Source organism: Neofelis nebulosa, chromosome 13 (genome assembly GCF_028018385.1).
Source record: "Neofelis nebulosa isolate mNeoNeb1 chromosome 13, mNeoNeb1.pri, whole genome shotgun sequence".
Lineage (NCBI taxonomy): Eukaryota > Metazoa > Chordata > Mammalia > Carnivora > Felidae > Neofelis > Neofelis nebulosa.
In genome coordinates this window covers 26,436,500-26,454,829 of record NC_080794.1, presented here as the reverse complement: position 1 = coordinate 26,454,829, position 18,330 = coordinate 26,436,500, and the positions used below count along the sequence as shown (strand labels likewise).

The 18,330-nt window shown below is 39.1% G+C and overlaps 1 protein-coding gene across 29 annotated transcripts in view; it reads left to right on the top strand.

The window, feature by feature from the left end:
- The window catches only part of ANK3 (ankyrin 3), a 342,851-nt gene that overhangs the window by 207,110 nt on the left and 117,411 nt on the right, over positions 1-18,330 (top strand). For 19 of the 29 annotated variants that reach the window (XM_058696391.1, XM_058696392.1, XM_058696389.1 and 16 more), the window contains 2 exons: positions 4,291-4,363; positions 4,525-4,587. In XM_058696391.1, the coding sequence (XP_058552374.1) occupies positions 4,291-4,363; positions 4,525-4,587 (136 nt within the window). The remainder of the gene's footprint in view (positions 1-4,290; positions 4,364-4,524; positions 4,588-18,330) is intronic. The other 10 variants (XM_058696402.1, XM_058696409.1, XM_058696404.1 and 7 more) reach the window with 1 other exon arrangement.

Genomic DNA, 18,330 nt, shown 5'->3' with positions numbered 1-18,330 from the left:
AGATGCTGGCCCTTGTCCCCTCATAGCCAGCTCTCAGGCTGTAGATTTTCTGTGACTTTTGGGAGATGAACCTACTTTCCCCTCTTCACAGACAAAGCGCCATGTTTCCGAATGCTGTCCCTCTCATTTCTGATATTGAGAAACTAAATACTAAAAATACCTTTTTAAAATTTGCATTAGGAACTATGGAGTTTTTCATTCCACGTAAAGCTAAATGTATGTATTCATTTGTTTTGCTGTAAAAATAGTTTTAATGAAGTGAAGGCAGAAATATTTTCACATTCTTCTTTGGCAGTGTAGGAAAGTTGAAGATAAGTTGGTTCTTTACGATGTTGTGACTCACAAATCATAATGGATACGTTGCTATCATTGTGAAAACAGTTTTTACGTTGTTGCAAAACTAAAACATTTGGGAGAGGATCGGAATGGATTTTTATCACCACCCTCACCACTCTTCCAGTCAGCGATTGGCGTTTTCGTAGGAAAAACAATAGGATGTTTTATTAAAATTATAAATAAATCTTTACCAGGGGGCCTTATTGCGTCAGATACGTTTTTACAAGCTGCAGCCTCTAGGATAAGTCAGTTCTTATTAACACCATCTGGAGCCTTTGAACTGCATCGGGATTTGGTAACTTTGGAATCAAGAGCTGATATTGCGCCATTATCACAGGCTTATTGCAGTTATTCCTGACTCCATGACTCAACACACATGCCTGAGATTGGCTCTGTACAATGTAAATTTAGGACTCTGGAACACTGGGATTTATTGACTCTGCCTCCTTGTCTCATCCACCATCTTCCGATATGAAGAAAGGCATAGTTAGCATCTGCAAACAGTTTGTGTACACAGTGCTTCACATAAAAGAACACAGGTTGAGGGTCTCTGAAGCAACCCGCTGGCTGAGTTATATACAGGGTTTACAAATTAAAACAATAAGCCTGCTGATCACAAGAGAGAAAGTGTGCTATTTGCCAAAGAGAATACAGTAGCTTCAATGGACTAGAGCAATGGTTATCAACCAGGGCACATTTCTAGCTTCAAGATACAGTTTTTATAGAGATAAATTACCTTGTATTGCTTTTATATACCTCTTGAGTATTTCATGATCTTAAAATCTGGTATTAAATTCTTGAGAAACGAGTTTAAACAAATAATGTTTATTAACCTTAATCTTAAAAATATTCCATCTAGCTCTCTGTAGAGTATGAAACAAGAGGGAGAAGGACAAGGTAAAACAATGGTCAAGTGTCACAATGCTATAAAAGATTTGAAGTCACTGTAATAAATATATAGAACTTCTTTTCCAGTGTTGGAAAATTGAAACTTGTATACTAGTTCAAAATATAAATCTTGGGGCACCAGGATGGCTCAGTCGATTGACTGTACGACTTTGGCTCAGGTCATGATCTTATGGCTCATGAGTTCGAGCCCTGCGTCGGGCTCTGTGCTTACCGCTTGGAGCCTGGAGCCTGCTTCGGATTCTGTGTCTCCCTCTTTCTCTGCCCCTAACCCACTCATATTCTGTCTCTGTATCTCTCAAAAATAAATAAACATTAAAAATTTTTTTTCAAAATATAAATCTTATTTATCAAATGTAAAAAACTTTCTCACCCATCAGGAAAGTTCAGAATGTTTCTTTAATATCAAAAACAGCTTGAGAAGGGGTGCCTGGCTGTCTCAGTCGGTAGAGCATGTAACTCTTGATCTTGAGGTTGTGGGTTCGAGCCCTATGTTGGGTGCAGAGATTACTTAAAAATAAAATCTTAAAAAAAAAAAGAAAAAAAAAACCTTGAGGAGAAAATAAAGTTAAAGACAGAGAAAGTAAAGTGATAGCCTAAGGATATCTACTGAAAGAGAAGTGTTTCAAGGCTCTGGTTTCTAGTGAAAGACAGAAACGTATGGGAGTCAGGTCATAGCCTTCAGTGTCATCAGCTGAGTTGACTGGTAATTTCTTCAAGAGAGAGAAGACGGGACTTGTGCTGACAGGAAAGGTCCAGTTTGCCTAATGAAGTGAATGAGGCTTCCACCAAATGAAGTGGTCCCGTAGGTTAGGAAAGAGTCCATTGTTGTCCCTAAGACTTAGTCCATCATTGTGGTATTTGAGACTTTAACTCAAGCTAAGACACAACCTTGTCAACTCTGCCTTAGCAGATACATGTAACCTGGCACAGATGAGGACTGACACAGCTCAGGGTGGAGTCTGTGATCTCAAGCTCACAGGGTGGCCTGCACTGCTGGTGGTCTTTGCACAGCCAGTTGCTGGGGCCCCAGCAGCCATTGGCTCCATAAACAGACGTCTCTTTTTTCAAAACGCTTAAAGAGAAGATTCATCTTCCCCATGAGTATAACATATGATGTGGCAATTCTAAGAAAGATGCTTCAGTTAATGACATTACAGTCCTGGCAGAGTAGAAAACTGAGTAGCTAGAAGCTGACACTCAAAAGATGAATTAAGCATTTAAATTGCATTGTTTAAAATATTCAGTTTCCCTCATTAGCAAAGAACAGAGCATGTCTCTCAGATACTGGTTTCTAATACTGTTCTATAGTAAAGGGAATCAGGGCTTCCTTGGGAAATGACTGAATCCAGATCTGGAGAAGGAAATACACAAGATGAACGTCTTGTAGTGCCAAAAAGTAAGGAAGTGTCTGCTTCCACAAATAAGCAAATAAACACACACACTCACAATGATGAGGCTATGTCACAGGGACACAGGAATCAACTGAAAGAGTTCCCAATGGCCAAAGCTGGAACAATGTAAGATAGATAGAAAGAGAGAGAGACAGACTGACAGACACACCGAGAGACTTGGAGTATAGTGCAACGTATAAAGTAAATATCCATGAGTCCATATGATATAGATAAATGAATAAATAGGGAAGAAGAGACAAATCAGGGAAAAAAATCAAACAATTTATGAAAATACCCGCAAGGAGGTGGAGAACAGAATTCTCTACTGCTTAAGTGTGGGCTGGGCATAGTGTTTTCCCTCCAGTGAAGAGAGTCTGCAGAAGGGGGCGGAGAACAGAGTAACTTTACAATGGAGAAACCTAACAAGCACTGCCTCAGCCAGGTGACCAAGCCTAATACCAACGCTGGTAAATCATGTTGATAGTATATTGGCACTTTACCTCTGTGGTCTTCCTCCCCAAAACATGTGACCCAGTCCAGTCATGATAAAAACATGAGACAAATCCCAAATGAGGGACATTCTACAAAATACCTGACCAGCTCACTTCTAAACGGTGAAGGTCATTAAAAGCCAGGAAAGTCTGAGACACTGTCACAGCCAAAGGAGCCTAAGGAGGCCTGCCAGCTAAAGATAATGTGGTATCCTGATGGGTCCTAGAACAGAAAAGGGACATTTGGTAAAACCTAAGAAAATCTGAATAAGATATAGAGTTTAATTAATAGTAATATGTGAGTATTGGTTCAGTAATTGTGACAAATGTACCATAGTTTTAACAACCTAGCTTTTTTTCCAGTTGCCTTATTTAAGTATCTTCCCTTGTTCCATTAGCCTTTCCTATGCTCAGGATAAAAAGAGGACTTGTTTTACAACTAAAACATTAAGTCACTAATATTTTTTAACAAGTTATGTTGTTGGTGTCTTTGGATGGATATAATCTATATAGGTAAAAAGTCATCAAAGAGCAAGTAAAAGATTCACTAAGGTCTTTGCTCTGTAATATACAGTTCTTTAAAATTGTGTAGGGGTTAAAATGATCTTGCAAATGCATTACCTCTAAAATATTTTCTGCAAGGCATAGTTGCACAAATTAAATAATTTATACAATTTGATGTTTTGTATTTAAGCTAGGAATCAAAATGTACATATAGAAGGCCAAGACAAAAATCAATAGCTGGCATGGCACAGGAATAAAGACACAATGCTTGCTGTTCATTTGGCTTATCTTCAGCCAAGACTTTTAATGGAATGAGGTGGCAGGTTCATGAGACCATGAAAAAGTATAACAATGGACAAGGAGAGGCAATATCTCCCTTCTCTTTTCCTTTGAACAGCCTTATTATGGACCTAAATCTTTTAAGCCGGTTTGCTTTGCCACTAGAATTTGTTCACCTTGTATTTGTTCTTATCAGTGTATCTATGGTGAGGACCTTAATGCTAAGGGACAGTTTTGATGTTGTTTTATATGTGGGAGCTTCAAGATATTCAGCACATAAGTCCTGTAATAAATCAACTGATTAATTTAGAAAGAAATAGTGTCACTAAAATGTTCAGTCTGCTTACACTAAAGTACTGCTTTTTTGTTGTTGTTACTAGACTATCATAGAGAAGCACAAAATGAATGTTCCAGAAACGATGAATGAAGTTCTTGATATGTCTGATGATGAAGGTACGAAACCCACCTTTATGTTCGTAATTAAGTGTGACTTCATATTTGTTTCCTGAAGAACGTTTATTGCAAAAATGTTTTTAGAAATGTTCATGTTTTTTGTTGTCGTATAAAGAGTATGCATTTTTCACACACTTACACTGTTCACTTAAATCATGCAGTTCGTAAAGCCAACGCCCCTGAAATGCTCAGTGATGGCGAATATATCTCAGATGTTGAAGAAGGTATTTGGAACTTTTTACTGTGATGAAATTTAACTATCAGCTTTATCTTCCATTTCCTATCTTTGAAATGTAACACTTCCTTGAGTTACTAACTTTTCACTCAACTTACAATTATTAACTTACATATCATTTAAAAGATGTGCGTTTGGAATTAGTGTCGTTTCTTTGAAGCCCCTCTGCTTGAACCCATTTTCCAACTTGAAAATACAAATGTTACTATGTGAATTACTTTCTTTCTTTTTGTTTCTATTAAGCAGAAACTTGATTTTTATTGTTTACATTTGAAAATCTAGAAGAGAAAAATCTGACTAATGTTTATGCATGAAATATTTTTTAAAATAAGTGAGAGAAGGTATCTTATAGGTAAGGAATTAAATGCCCATTTTTAAGGTTTACTCTAAGCTTCATAGTAAAAGCAGCTTTTGAACTTGAACTAATAATGAAAACTCAACCTGAACAAAACTGCTTTCAAAATATAAATTTTCAATATTGATTTCATTAAAGAGATCAATATATAAATGCTGGTAGTCATACTTCATTTGCTTAAAATAAACTACTTGTTTTCTGCCTTATTTAAAAATCGATACATGTGACTAGCTCATGACATGTAGATATATCGATTAATGATATCTTTAAAAGTTACATTGGAAAGGTAGTACTTTTACAGAGCATAAATATTCTAAAGATGGCAAATTTGAGAGTTTTACTGGAATAATGAAATGTGTCCTTATAGTAGAATTTATATTATATTTGTGGGTTTTTTTTTCTTACACCATTTGACTCTTCCAAACTATACCTATCTTCTTGCTCCCTGTATTTGCCATCTCTTGTGTATTTTTCTCATAGAGCGGACTCAATGCTGTTAGTCTTTCTCTGTGGTTAGGTGATTTTCCCTATTTTAATTATTGGTTTCAACTTTGAATTGCACAAATGTAACTGAATATCTAAACAGTGGAAAGCCTACGTAATCCAAAGTCACTTCAATGTTTCTGGCATCCTATGACTGCCTACTGTAAGTGCACTGTGGCCAGGGCGCTGCGTGCCTCGAAAAACTAATGCCCTGGTGGTCATTCAGGAACCTGGAAGGACCCGTCTCATTGTTTGTAAATGTCGTGTTGATAAATGTTAAGGGCTTTTCCTCATTTTTCTTTCCTTTTGTCTCAGCCATAAGCTATATGTTTACCACTGTTCTATCGCCAATTGAATATTTGTATCAGCTTTAGGACTTTAAGAATATTATGCTTTGCTGTCATGTTATGTTTCAATGCCTTCTTATGTAACATTTTAGGAGTAATTTCTTATGTGCAAAAGATAGAAGGAAAGTGATGTTCTCACATGGATGTGTACGCACATAAAACATGTCAGAAGTACATTTTCAAATGAGCTTTTATGAAATATGACAATCACAGACCTAAAAATTTGCTAGCTTTGACAAAATATCTCAATATTTGCATTGACGAGAGGCCAAGTTTGAATGGAAGAAATAACACTTTATATATGTGAATAACCAAATAATTTCCAAAAAGGGAGAAATTTTGAATCTTTTCATTTGAAGAGAATTCATCTAGCCATTTAACTAGAAATGACAATGATTTCTTATAGATTTATCTCAGCTTGAGATTTTGAAATTAATAAACAAATTTTAATTCTCATTTTAATCATCTTTAAACTTTTTGGCCCTTGCTTTATGGGTGGGTCATGGGCTGTGAGAATCAGATGGCTTTTGATTTCATAATATTGTAGAATTTGATGGTGGAGGGGGTTCCTAAAAGGTCACTTGATCTGAACAATAACCTTCTATGTTGGGGTCATCTCTATGAAATCCTCTTGGGGAGATCTTTTGCCCAGATGCCTCAATGACAGAAATTCCCTAATTCCCAGACTGCTTGTTCCATTTTTAAACTCTGAGTTTAAAAATTCTTCATTTTACTGAGTGTCCTTCTCATTGATTCAGGCTTCTACTCATTGATTCAGGCTCTGATATTTTTGGCACTATTTAAAACAAAATCTGCCTCTTCTATGTGACAATCCTTGCAATATTTAAAAAATATGTTCCCTATTTCCTCTTACTCTATTTTTCTCTAATACCTCCCTTTCCTCTGCTCCCTCATCATCATGGCCAGTCACCTATGCACATTTCAGTGTGTCAATTTCCATCTCAAATTGAGGTGACCAGAATGGAACACAGCATTCCAGGTACAGTCTGATCAAAGCAGAGTAATGCAGGGCTATTGCTTTGTCCATGGATGATACTAAAAATCTATTATTGAAGATTAAGATGTTTTCAAGGTTGGGGCACCTGGGTGGCTCAGTCAATTAAGAATCTGACTTTGGCATAAGAGACTGTTAAAAAACTGAGAACAAACTGAGGGTTGATGGGGGGTGGGAGGGAGGGCAGGGTGGGTGATGGGTATTGAGGAGGGCACCTTTTGGGATGAGCACTGGGTGTTGTATGGAAACCAATTTGACAGTAAATTTCATATATTAAAAAATAAATAAATAAAAAAAAAGAAAAAAAAAAAAAGAATCTGACTTTGGCTCAGGTCATGATCTCATGGTTTGTAAGTTCAAGCCCTGCGTGGGGCTCTGTGCTGACAGCTCAGAGCCTGGAGCCTGTTTTGGATTCTGTGTCTCCCTCTCTCTCTGCCCCTCCCCTGCTTGAGCTCGGTCTCTGTCTCTGTCTCTCTCTCTCTCTCAAAAATGAATGAACATTAAAAAAAAAATCAAGATGTTTTTGAGGTTATAACACCCACTTAATTTGACTCCTGTTAACATTACTATCAGCTGATGTTCCTAAATTTTGCTTATGTGAGTCCCAATAAGCCATATCTGCCTTATCATGTATTTACATGGTTCTGTGCTAAATAAACTAGTGTTTCTGTATTATTCCAAATCCCAAAACAAATCCCTTTGAAATTTTAATTCTAAAAGGACCCCTCCAACTTTAATGATAGCTTTTACTTCTGACTCATTTACCATATAGTCTTGCCACTGCTTTGCTACTTGAGGTGGATTCTGAGTTGCCGTACAGACTGTGGCAAATGTTTATTTCCATGTCACCACAGGTGTTGTGAATATCTTTCTCTAAAAACCAGTAAGAGATCATCACACTGGTATCCTATGTTACTGAGGATATCAGCAGATTTTAGAAGAAAATAAAAATGAAAAGCGATATACACTGCCAGTGTTTCCCAAGAAAGAAAAAGAGAATGACTTTGCAATATGGAAAAATATAATTTTAATCCTGTATTCTAAAAATTGGTAAATATTAAGGGAATAGTGTCAACAGTAGTCTTTCTAGCCCTTCTCCTTTTTCTTCTTTGCTTTCTCCTTCTCTGTCCCCTCTCTCTTTTGTCCACTATGCAAAATTAGCATAGGTAAAAGAATGTGTGCATTAATTTCACACACTAAAAAAACCAAGAAAACAAATCTAGATAATGTTATCAGTTAATGATATAGGGGAACAATGGAGCCAAGTCACAGAGTAGAATAAAGGCTGAAGTATCAGCAAAGCAGAGTAATAGAAGGAAAGGTGATAAAGCAGCCTTCTCTAACTCACACATTACCCAGGCAGAGCTCCTAGACAGTCAGACTGATCCACAAATATCTTAATGCCCCACTATCTTCTTTCCCAGAAAATATGTTACATGCATGTACAATTAATATACATGCAAAATTAATGCTGGTTCTGGTGCCAGTTACATTCTTATGTTTGTAACTCAGTTTATAATTTAAAAGAAAGAAAAGCAAAGATGAAAGAAGGAGAGAGAAGAGGGAGGGAGGGAAGAAAGAGAAAGAAGAGAGAGAGGAAGTAAGAAAAGAAAGAAGAAAGAAGCAAGAAAAGAAAAGAAAGAAGAAAATTGAGATTCAGTTTCAATCTGTCTTCTCTTTTGGGTCCCCCCTCCCAAGAGATTTTAGAGTTGGCTTTGGTTCAGTGCTGACTTTAAATTGTAAATTCCTATAAAGTATATTTTATAAATTTTTAAATAATGTATAAAATGTTGTTTTAGCTTGCAGAGTTCTAGTGAGTTGGGTAATTGTAACAGAGTTAAAGAGCCATAGATGGGACATAATGAGAAATGCAATTAAACCATGGAAAGTAAACCAAAAGCAGCTCTGTGAAATAGAACTCTACTGAACAGGTTTGGGAGATAACTGGGTAAGACTGGAAAAAATTGCTTAATTCTTAGCTACTTACAATTTTGCTAGGGCTGCAAAATCTCTCTCGGGATCTAAGGCAGACACTGAAAATTAAAAGGAAAAAAAGAAGAGGCTGAGTATACATGTGGTCAAATAATTATCAGATAGGTAGAGGTTTGAGATAAAATGCCATCAGATGTTAGTGACATGAGGGGTGAGGAGAATCAGGCTCAGTCACCTCTGTGCCAAATTCAGTGCCCAGTGAACTGAATCAGTCATGTAGCCTATCCTCTCCACTATACTGATGAGGTAGCAAAGCCCAGATGAATGTTGAGTGGCTTGCCCACCCGGGTTAGTGGCAGAACTGAACAGGAAGACGATCAGACAGTCTGGTTCTAGAGCTTCTCTTTCATTGCTACTCTAACATGATCTCTTTTCTTATACACAGAACCCAAGAATGTATTATTTTTAAGCTTCTAAAAGTTTTAAAAAGGGAAATATTAGGGAAAGGGACAGATTATGCTCTTGGATATTATCACAAGTAATAAGAATTATTTTGTAATGAGCTCGATGAGACTATTGTAGAAATAGTTTACTTTCTCCTGATCATCCTGGTAAAAGAAATATGCAGACCTAGATGCAAATACAAGTAAAGTAAATAGACATGGAATTTAGAATAGATTTTAAAAACTCAAAGCAAGGAATTTTAATAAACATATCGGAGTCTTCTCAGGAGGGAGTAAGTCGAATTTGAATGGCACAATCTGAAACTCAAAAAAATTACTTCAGGAGACATGAAGATGGATATCAAGGGAACCACCAGAAAGATGCCCTTTTAGGACCTCTTCTCACAAATGCCTAGGACTATCCTGCTACCCTAATCCCCTGTCCATCCTAATAAATAAGTCAGGCGATGAAGTTTTTAGCTTTATAGGTCAGGAAACAAGCCTTGGAGACTAGCCTGACCCAGGTGGTCCAAGGGAGTGGTGGTGGTTGTGCAGAAATTGTTCTTTACCTGAAATGTTATCATTTTACAAATGATAACATCATAAATCCTGCCTTTGCCTGATATTTCTCTGCTTACAATTGACCTTTCAAACAGACCTTATATAACTGCAAGCTTCCTTCAGTGATAAAGTCAAAATGTAATACCACAAGCAGAACCCAAGTCTTATTCTCTGTTACATCCCCAGAACCTAGCACAGTGCCTGGTACACAGGAGATGTTCAATATGTGTTAAGGTGGTTGCACCACAGTGGAGAGAGACTCAAAGGAGAGTTTTACAGGTTTCTGAGAACTGGCAGGATAGAGAAAGTTTGCCTGCTGTGTCCCTCTTCCTTTTAACAAACACCATCCCACTGAGACAGTGCTGGGCTATGTATCGTGTCAATAAACAGCTTTATAATGACTCTCCTAAGGTATATCTGCATCTCAAAGAATAGTTAACAAATTTAAAATGATTTCCAGTGAAAGAAAAAGAACTGTTAACTGGGGCAGAGGCCTTTATTCTAGTTTTATTTAATTTATTTTTTTTTAATTTACATCCAAGTTAGTCAGCATATAGTGCAACAGTGATTTCAGGGGTCGATTCCTTAATGCCCCATACCCATTTAGCCCATCCGCCCTCCCACAACCCCTCCAGTAACCCTCTGTTTGTTCTCCATATTTAAGAATCTCTTAGGTTTTGTCCTCCTCCCTGTTTTTGTAGCATTTTGTTTCCCTTCCCTTATGTTCATCTCTTTTGTATCTTAAAGTCCAAAGGTCTTTGTTCTAAAACACAGTCCATCCTATCTTTGGTATGCTATCTTTGGTTTTGGAATTGTTGAGTGATTTTCCTCCACACCATCCACCTACCCAGCTACATACCTGACATTTCCATCTAGATTCTCATAGACATCTTAACTCATCATGGCCTGGACACCTGCTCCAAACAGTGTCTCCTCCCGCCTTCTCCATCTCAGTAAGTGGCTCCGTCATGCAAGCCAGCTCTGAGGTTCTGTGTAGTATCCCTTTTCTTAGCACTCATGCCGGGTCCCTCGGCAAGTCCTATCAGTTTTCCAGAACCCATCTCACATCCCTCTTCTCTGCCTCCCCACTGCCACCACCCTCATCCAATCCCACATACTCCGTTCTCCTGTGGACTACTGTAGGAATCTCTGTACACAAGTCCACATGTTTCCCCACAGACTTAGCTTTCTGCACAGAATACTCAGCAATCTTTTAAAAAATATAAATTGCATCATATCATTCCATTCCCCAGCTTAAAACACTCCAAAGCTTGGGGTGCCTAGATGGCTCAGTCAGTTGAGCGTCCGACTTTGGCTCAGGTCATGATCTCGCAGTTCGTGAGTTTGAGCCCTGCTTCAGGCCTGCACTGACAGCTCAGACCCTGGAGCCTGCTTCAGATTCTGTGTCTCCCTCGCTCTCTGCCCTTCCTCTGCTTGTACTCTGTCTCTCTCTCAAAAATAAGTAAACATTAAAAAATAAAAATACACTCCAAAACTTATAGTTACGTTTTTAAAATTCATTCACGTGGTTGCATATTATCATCGTTCACTTGTTTGTATTTCTATATAATATTCCACTGTGTGCCTGTACCATAGGTAAGTTATCCATTCCACTTGGAAAAGGGAATGCGGGTTGTTTCCAGTTTGTATCTGTCCCCAGGTACACGTCTGCGTATATTTCTGTAGGGTATAGACCTATGACTGTAGTTGCTGGGTTGTACATTATGCAGAGACAACAGAATTAATCAAAGCCAGGGAACAGTAAACTAGGATTATAAAATTAGTGAGGCTATTAAAAAAAAAAAAAAAAGGAAGGGAAAGAATGTTATAAAGTGATTACCATGAGAGAGGGAGGAGAAGGCTGCGATTGGGATAGGATATATTCTAGTTGTTGACCTGGATGCTATTTATTTTGTAACAGTTTGTGAAAATGTACATTTACATTTTATGTACTCATCTGCCTGGTTGCTGTATTTGATGATAAAAGTAGCCAGCCCCTCTAAATAATGTACAGTATAAATACAAAACTCAAATGAAAACCTCCCAAGGCTTTACACTACACTTGAAATAGAACTCGGGCCCTTCCATGGTCAGTGAGTTCGGTGTAATATGACTGTGGCTACCTATTTTCCACCGTCCACTCAATCACTTTTTAACTTCGTCCTAACTCATCTCAAGGCACTAGTCATTAATATACAGGCCAGTGGTAATTTATATTACCTATATTAATAGGTATTATAGGTAATGCCTATATTAATATACAGGCTAGTTTTGAATTTTCCTGCCATGTGGTCTCTAACTACTCCACCCTGCCTCTGTAGCACAGAAGCAGCAGGAGACCATACCAGGACAAATGAGCATGGCTGTGTGATGATAAAAATTGTTTTAAAAAATAGGTGGGAGGTGGGGTGCCTGGGTGGCTCAGTCAGTTGAGCATCCGACTTTAGCTCAGGTCATGATCTTGCTGTGTCTCCCTCTCTGTCTGCCCCTCCCTCACTCATGCTGTCTCTCTCTCTCTCTCTCTCTCTCTCTCTCTCTCTCTCTCTCTCTCTTTCTCTCAAAAATAAACATTAAAAGAAATTTTTTTAAAAAATAGGTGGGAGGCAGATTCAGCCCACAGACTGTGGTTTACCAATTTGTGGTTCATTTTTTTCATTTTCTTTTAATGTAGACTGTTAGCTGCATGGGAGTAGACCTGTCTTTATCCCTGTCCCGTCACTTAGGACACATACAGATAGGCCCTCTTCTATGGATGTGCCCACTGGCTTAAATCCACACATTTACTTGTGTCTGTCCCCTGACAGGATTCCATATAAATGAACACTCAAAACATCATAAACAAGGTACTTACCAGAGCATGCGACTCTTGATCTTGGGGTTGCAAGTTTGAGCCCCACGCTGGGTGTAGAGATTACTTAAAAATAAAATATCTTTAAAAAAAATAAACAGGTACTTACCATTTACTGAGCCCTTTCTATGTGCCAGGAATGAGTCTAAATACATTTCATGAATTATGTCATTTAACCTTCACAGTAACCTCAGAGTTAGAGCCATTAGATGTGGAAAATCAGTTCCAGCAAGGTTAACAACCTTGATCAAGATTACACAAATCAGTGCAAGGGATTATATGCAAATCCCTGTCCTAACCTCTTCTCCAACATCCATGGTGCCTGGTAATTTAGATAACAGCCCCACAACTGTTGGATTTTTGCACATTTTAAATGAGATCATGTATAAAGGGATCTCAGTGAATGTTAGTTACAACGTACTTTATCTTGCTTAATTTTCTCAATCACTTTGAGAAATTATTGGTACTATTATTATTCCTGATTTACATTTACTATTTTTTTATTTTTTTAAATGTTTATTTATTTTTGAGAGAGACAGAGACAGAGCACGAGCGGGAGAGGGGCAGAGAGAGAGGGAGACACAGAATCCAAAGCAGGCTCCAGGCTCTGAGCACAGAGCCTGATGCGGGGTTCGAACCCACGAGCCGTGAGATCATGACCTGAGCTGAAGTTGGACACTTAACTGAGCCACCCAGGTGCCCCTAATTTACATTTACTCTTAATCTAAAGTGTTATTTGTTGTAATTTATGTTAAGGAATCTGGGGCTCAGAGAGTTTAAGATATTTGTTCAGGTTCACATAGTCAAAGAAACTGGAGTTTGAATTTAGTTCTTTTACTCTTTCTACTCAAATTAGATGTGATAGAAAAAAATAAATAAAAGTGATAAAAGTGACAAGGAAATTCAAAAGAATGAGAGATACTAAAGGCCTCAGGAAGAAAGCATTTCAAGGAATAGATAGAATGTGGACAAGTAGAAATTTGGGAGCAGGTGGAAAGAGGTGTTCTAAGTGCAGAAAGTGTCAGAGATGGGGCACCTAGCTGGCTCAGTTGGAAGAGCATGCGACTCTTGATCTTGGTTCATGAGTTTGAGCCCCACATGGGTGTAGAGATAACTTAAATAAATAAAACTTAGAGAGAGACAGGAAAGCAGAGGACTTCACAGAAGAACTCAGCACAATGGGGCTCGGGAAACCAAGCACCGGTCTGAATGAGGACCCCGGGAAATGTCATAGGGAGGATGAGAAGCAGTTCTAGAAAACTCCAGGCACATTCTCATGTACAGAGAAAGAGGAATGCCAAGGGATATGGAGAGAGAGCAATGAGGAAGAAAACCAGAAAAGGTGGGAGATTCCCTGACAGGGTCCAGTCAGCTGAGCACAGGTAATCTGGGATCCCTGGGGATCTCAGGCAGCTGCCGCCTCCATGACATTGTGGATATAGACACATAATAGAGTAGTTCTAATGGAGTGTGTGCACTTTTTCTCCCAAGAAGTCGTGACAGGATGAGTAGCTGGAGTGGCCTGTGGAATGAAACAGACGCAAGGATTGATGGCTGGGAATTAAGCATGCTTATTGATTAAGGACAATAGGTGTTTTTTTAATCTGGCCAAAACAAGTTGTAATTTTGAATATGCTTTCTTCTCCCACCCTCCAATTATTTTAGTCCCTGCCCATCTACCTGGAAAGTCTGACCTGCTTCTTATGGAAGTGGGTCCTAATCTGACCACCCCTAACCCTTTCCCTTCACGTTAGGAACCATGCTGCAGAGAGAAAAAAGCGGAGCATCAGCCCTGGGAATGGACAGGGAAGGGAAGGCAGGGCAGTGCAGAGAGCTGGGAATAGGAGGGTGTGGAGAAGCAAGGCAAGATGCTATACACGGGAAGGGGTGATTTGACGACCTGGGCCAGAACCAAAATGAGGACAACTGACAGCAGACCCCACCTGTCTTTACCTTTTAAGCACACATATTTCAGGTGGAGGTAGGAAATATATATAACATGCAGAAGAGGCCAAATGCTTGCTCACAAAGCATAGGAGCTCCTGATACTCCTTTATTCCTAGGACAGTGAATATGTTCCTGTTGTGCACACACTGTCCTTACACACCTAAGTAAGGAACAGCTGTCACTACTGAGGTCTGGATTTTGGGTTGAAGCTAGACAAATAGCCAACAAAGAATAAATAGAGGAAAGAATCAATTAGCATGATGGACATGACCACCTTGAATTAAGCTACCTAATTTCTCTCTAAGTGAGAACCAACATTTTAGTGCCTGATTTCACTGGGCTAGTTTGTGGCTAGTGATTTATTCATTGTCTAGTCTTCTTTACAAGGAGCATAGATTTTAGATAATGAGAACAGGGTAAGTAACCTTGTACTTCTTTCTACCTGCTTTCTGTCTCTAGTCTCAGAAGTTTATGTGACCAAGTCAGTGTCATCTTACTGAGATGACAGAGGGCAGTTTCTGAATGAGAGTTAAGGTATATTGATAAGAATGATAAGAATATGAAAAAGTTATAGTGTCTGTCCCAACATTGTCTTTTTCTACCTCTTCACAGGAAGGACACTGAAATCGTTTTCCTTTCTGGGATGAGTTTGTTTATTAACCCAACCAAGATCACAGGGGACATTTTTCATTGCTACATCTGGAAGAGTTCCAAGACTGAGTCATGCATGCTTATTTAGAAACTATATCTAGCTTGGATTAAGGAACAGTTTAAAAACTGTGATCCAGTTTTTAAAAAAAAGCACATCTAGCCACAAAGAATAGAATAATGTTTGAGAGTAAAGAATCAAATGGACTTTGTTTACTCTTTAAAACAAAATGAAACAAAACAAAAAACTAGCCTGAGCAGAAAGAGTCATTTGTTCTGTGGGATAACAGCAACTTGTTCTTGTTGGTTAAGAGATGTGCAAACTTTGCCAGTCAAGCCTGATTTCTCTTTGGCCACCTGGGAAGGCTGGCTCTTATGAACACCTAGAGCTTGGGAAAAAGTAGGCAGAGTGTGGCACATGGCTTCCCACAAGAAGTACATGAACCCCTTAATGACACACACTTCCTTAGCCTTCTTAAGACCACCTATTTCACCCACTGCTCATCTAACTGTTGTCTCAACTTACCCATTGTTCTCACGTATTTTGAGAAGGAAAGCAAGAAAGCATTATATATATATTCCAGAATGTAGTTGGTAAACTGTTTTGAAAGAACCTAGTACCATTGCTAGGAGATGCTGGAAAACAAAAGGCTCAAGGGAAGGCCCAGCATCTGCTGCTTCCAGGCTGAGGGAGGGAGCTCTGTTCTTTACCTGGCCTGGGGCTGCAGCCTCTCCCGGAGCCTCCACCCCTTCTCGAAGGTAATGGAGTCCTGAGCTGGGCCTCCAGCCTAACACGGAAGAGCCTGTGCCACACACACGACCTCTTCACCTGCGTGGAGCAATTGCACGAGCCATATGTCACTCCCTCTTTATCAGTCTGTCAGATATTCACAGGAAACCTTGCTTAATCCAAGCTCTTGCCCCAAACTACAAAATGAAAGGTGAAATACGTGCAGATCTGGAATCTGAGTAACTTCCCATTGCTCATTGTGTAACTCTGGGATCGAATCAGACACTGAGAACGAGACCGAGTGCATCAGGCTTCTACTATTACCACACTCCTCTTCCACGTGTTTCCCACTCCCTCGCTTTTTCTGAGACTAAAAATATCAGGGGAAGGAGAGAAAAGACTTGTGAGCAAAATATAGTCATTTGGATTCTCCATGCTGAAAATTTATTGTCTAACATGAGGGGAGACAGACATCTTTTGATTAATGCTTTGCGTTGATGGAAACTGTTTTCTCTTCAAAGTTATCTGTATTTTATGTCCCTTATTTGAACCTTCAAAAAATAAAATATGCTGAGTCTTATTTGTCTCATCTCTAAATGGTTAATTATACCACATGGAATTGCTGAGAAGATGAAAAGAAATAACATACTAAGCATGTAGAACAGTGACCAGCATATAGTAGGTGCTCAATAAACAGCTGAGTCTTTTTTTTTTTTCTTGTTTTTATGAAACAGGCAAATATCAGTGAATCCTGCTTCCTGCTATAGGATTAGAATTAGGATGGGAGAGGGGTTCCTGGGTGGCTTGGTTGGCTAAGCATCCTGACTCTTGATTACAGCTCAGGTCATGATCTCGAGGTTCGTGAGATTGAGCCCTATAGCTAGCTCGCTCTCTCTCTCTCTCTCTCTCTCTCTCTCTGCCCACCCTGCCCCCACTCTTACAGTTTCTCACTCTTTCTCTCAAAGTAAATAAATAAATATTAAAAAAAAAAAAAAAGAATTAGGGTGGGAGAAGATGAGAGGAAGAGGGTTTGGGTCTCCAGTTTGTGTGTGTGTGTGGGGGGGGGGGGTCAAATAAAGTGACTGCATTTTCACCCAAAAAAAAAAAAAAAAGAATTAGGGTGGGAGAAGATGAGAAGAAGAGGGAGAACTTTGAGGGTTTGGGTCTCCAGTTTCTGTGTGTGTGGGTGGGTGGGGGGGTCAAATAAAATGATTGCATTTTCACCCACTGATGGACATACAGTGGACATACAGTTGCTTGTCACTTGGATCGCAATGGTTATTCTATAATCCAACTTCAGAGACCCTAAAAACATGGCCCAACATGGCCATCACTTCCCACAACTCAGTTGACTCTCACTTTAGTAAAATTGGCTGCTTGCTGTTCTCAGAACATTCCCATCCTTTCCCTGTCATGCCACATCCACTGGCTGGGATGGCCGACTTCCCACTTCCACTCCTCTCTGCTTGTCTTTACTCACACACCTCCATTCAACATCTGCCACGTCTCCTCAGTCCAATGTGATGCCCTCTTCCTGTGAGCTCTTGGATACTTTCATCATTTCTCTTGCACATCCTCTGACACTGGTGTGGTGGTGAAGAGCTTGGGCTCTGCCACCTAACTGTGTGGGTTCTAATCCAGACTCTACCACTAACTAGATATGTGAGCTTTGAAAAATAACGGAAACTTTCCATATCTATGTCTTCATCTAGAAAAGGGAAGTAAGAGTATTTGCTTTGTGGGGTTGAGAAGTAAATGAGACATGTGTATAAGTGCATATGAAGTGCTCAGTTAGCACAGTGCTTCACACATGCAAAGCACTGAGTAAAGTATGGAGTAGTAGTATAGTATTTCTATTATTGTTTGTGTTTTGGTCTTAGCTTCTTTATCGGAGACAAAATGCCTCAAAGGCAGTAGTTGGCTTTACTCATAGCAGATCCTAGTCTGGGGCTCTACTGTCTCACTGCCCAAAGTGTGGTTTGCAGTCACCTGGGAGCTTGTGATACATGCAGGATCTCAGGGTCTGCCTCAGACCTGCAGAATCAGCATCTACAGTTCTACAAGGTTCTCGGATGATGCAAACATACACATGGCAATTTAGAAACACTGCACTCAATTCTTTGAATTCAGTTGCTGAAGCTATGTCAATTACTCTAGAAATTCCCACCAGGAAAATAGACACTTAATTCTGCAGAATCAATACTGCCATTAGATAACTGTCATTTATTTGTAAGCATCCTTTAAAACAGTGCGATTTTGGACCAGAAGTGATTAGGACCAGAACTTGGGAACTTGTGTAATTGTAAATTTTCAGGTGATTATAATGCATCCTACAGGTTGAGAACCACCATTTTAGAACAATGGGAAGCTACTACAAGTACCACATTAATAATGTGTACCTCCTTCCTCTTGCCTTGTTGTTT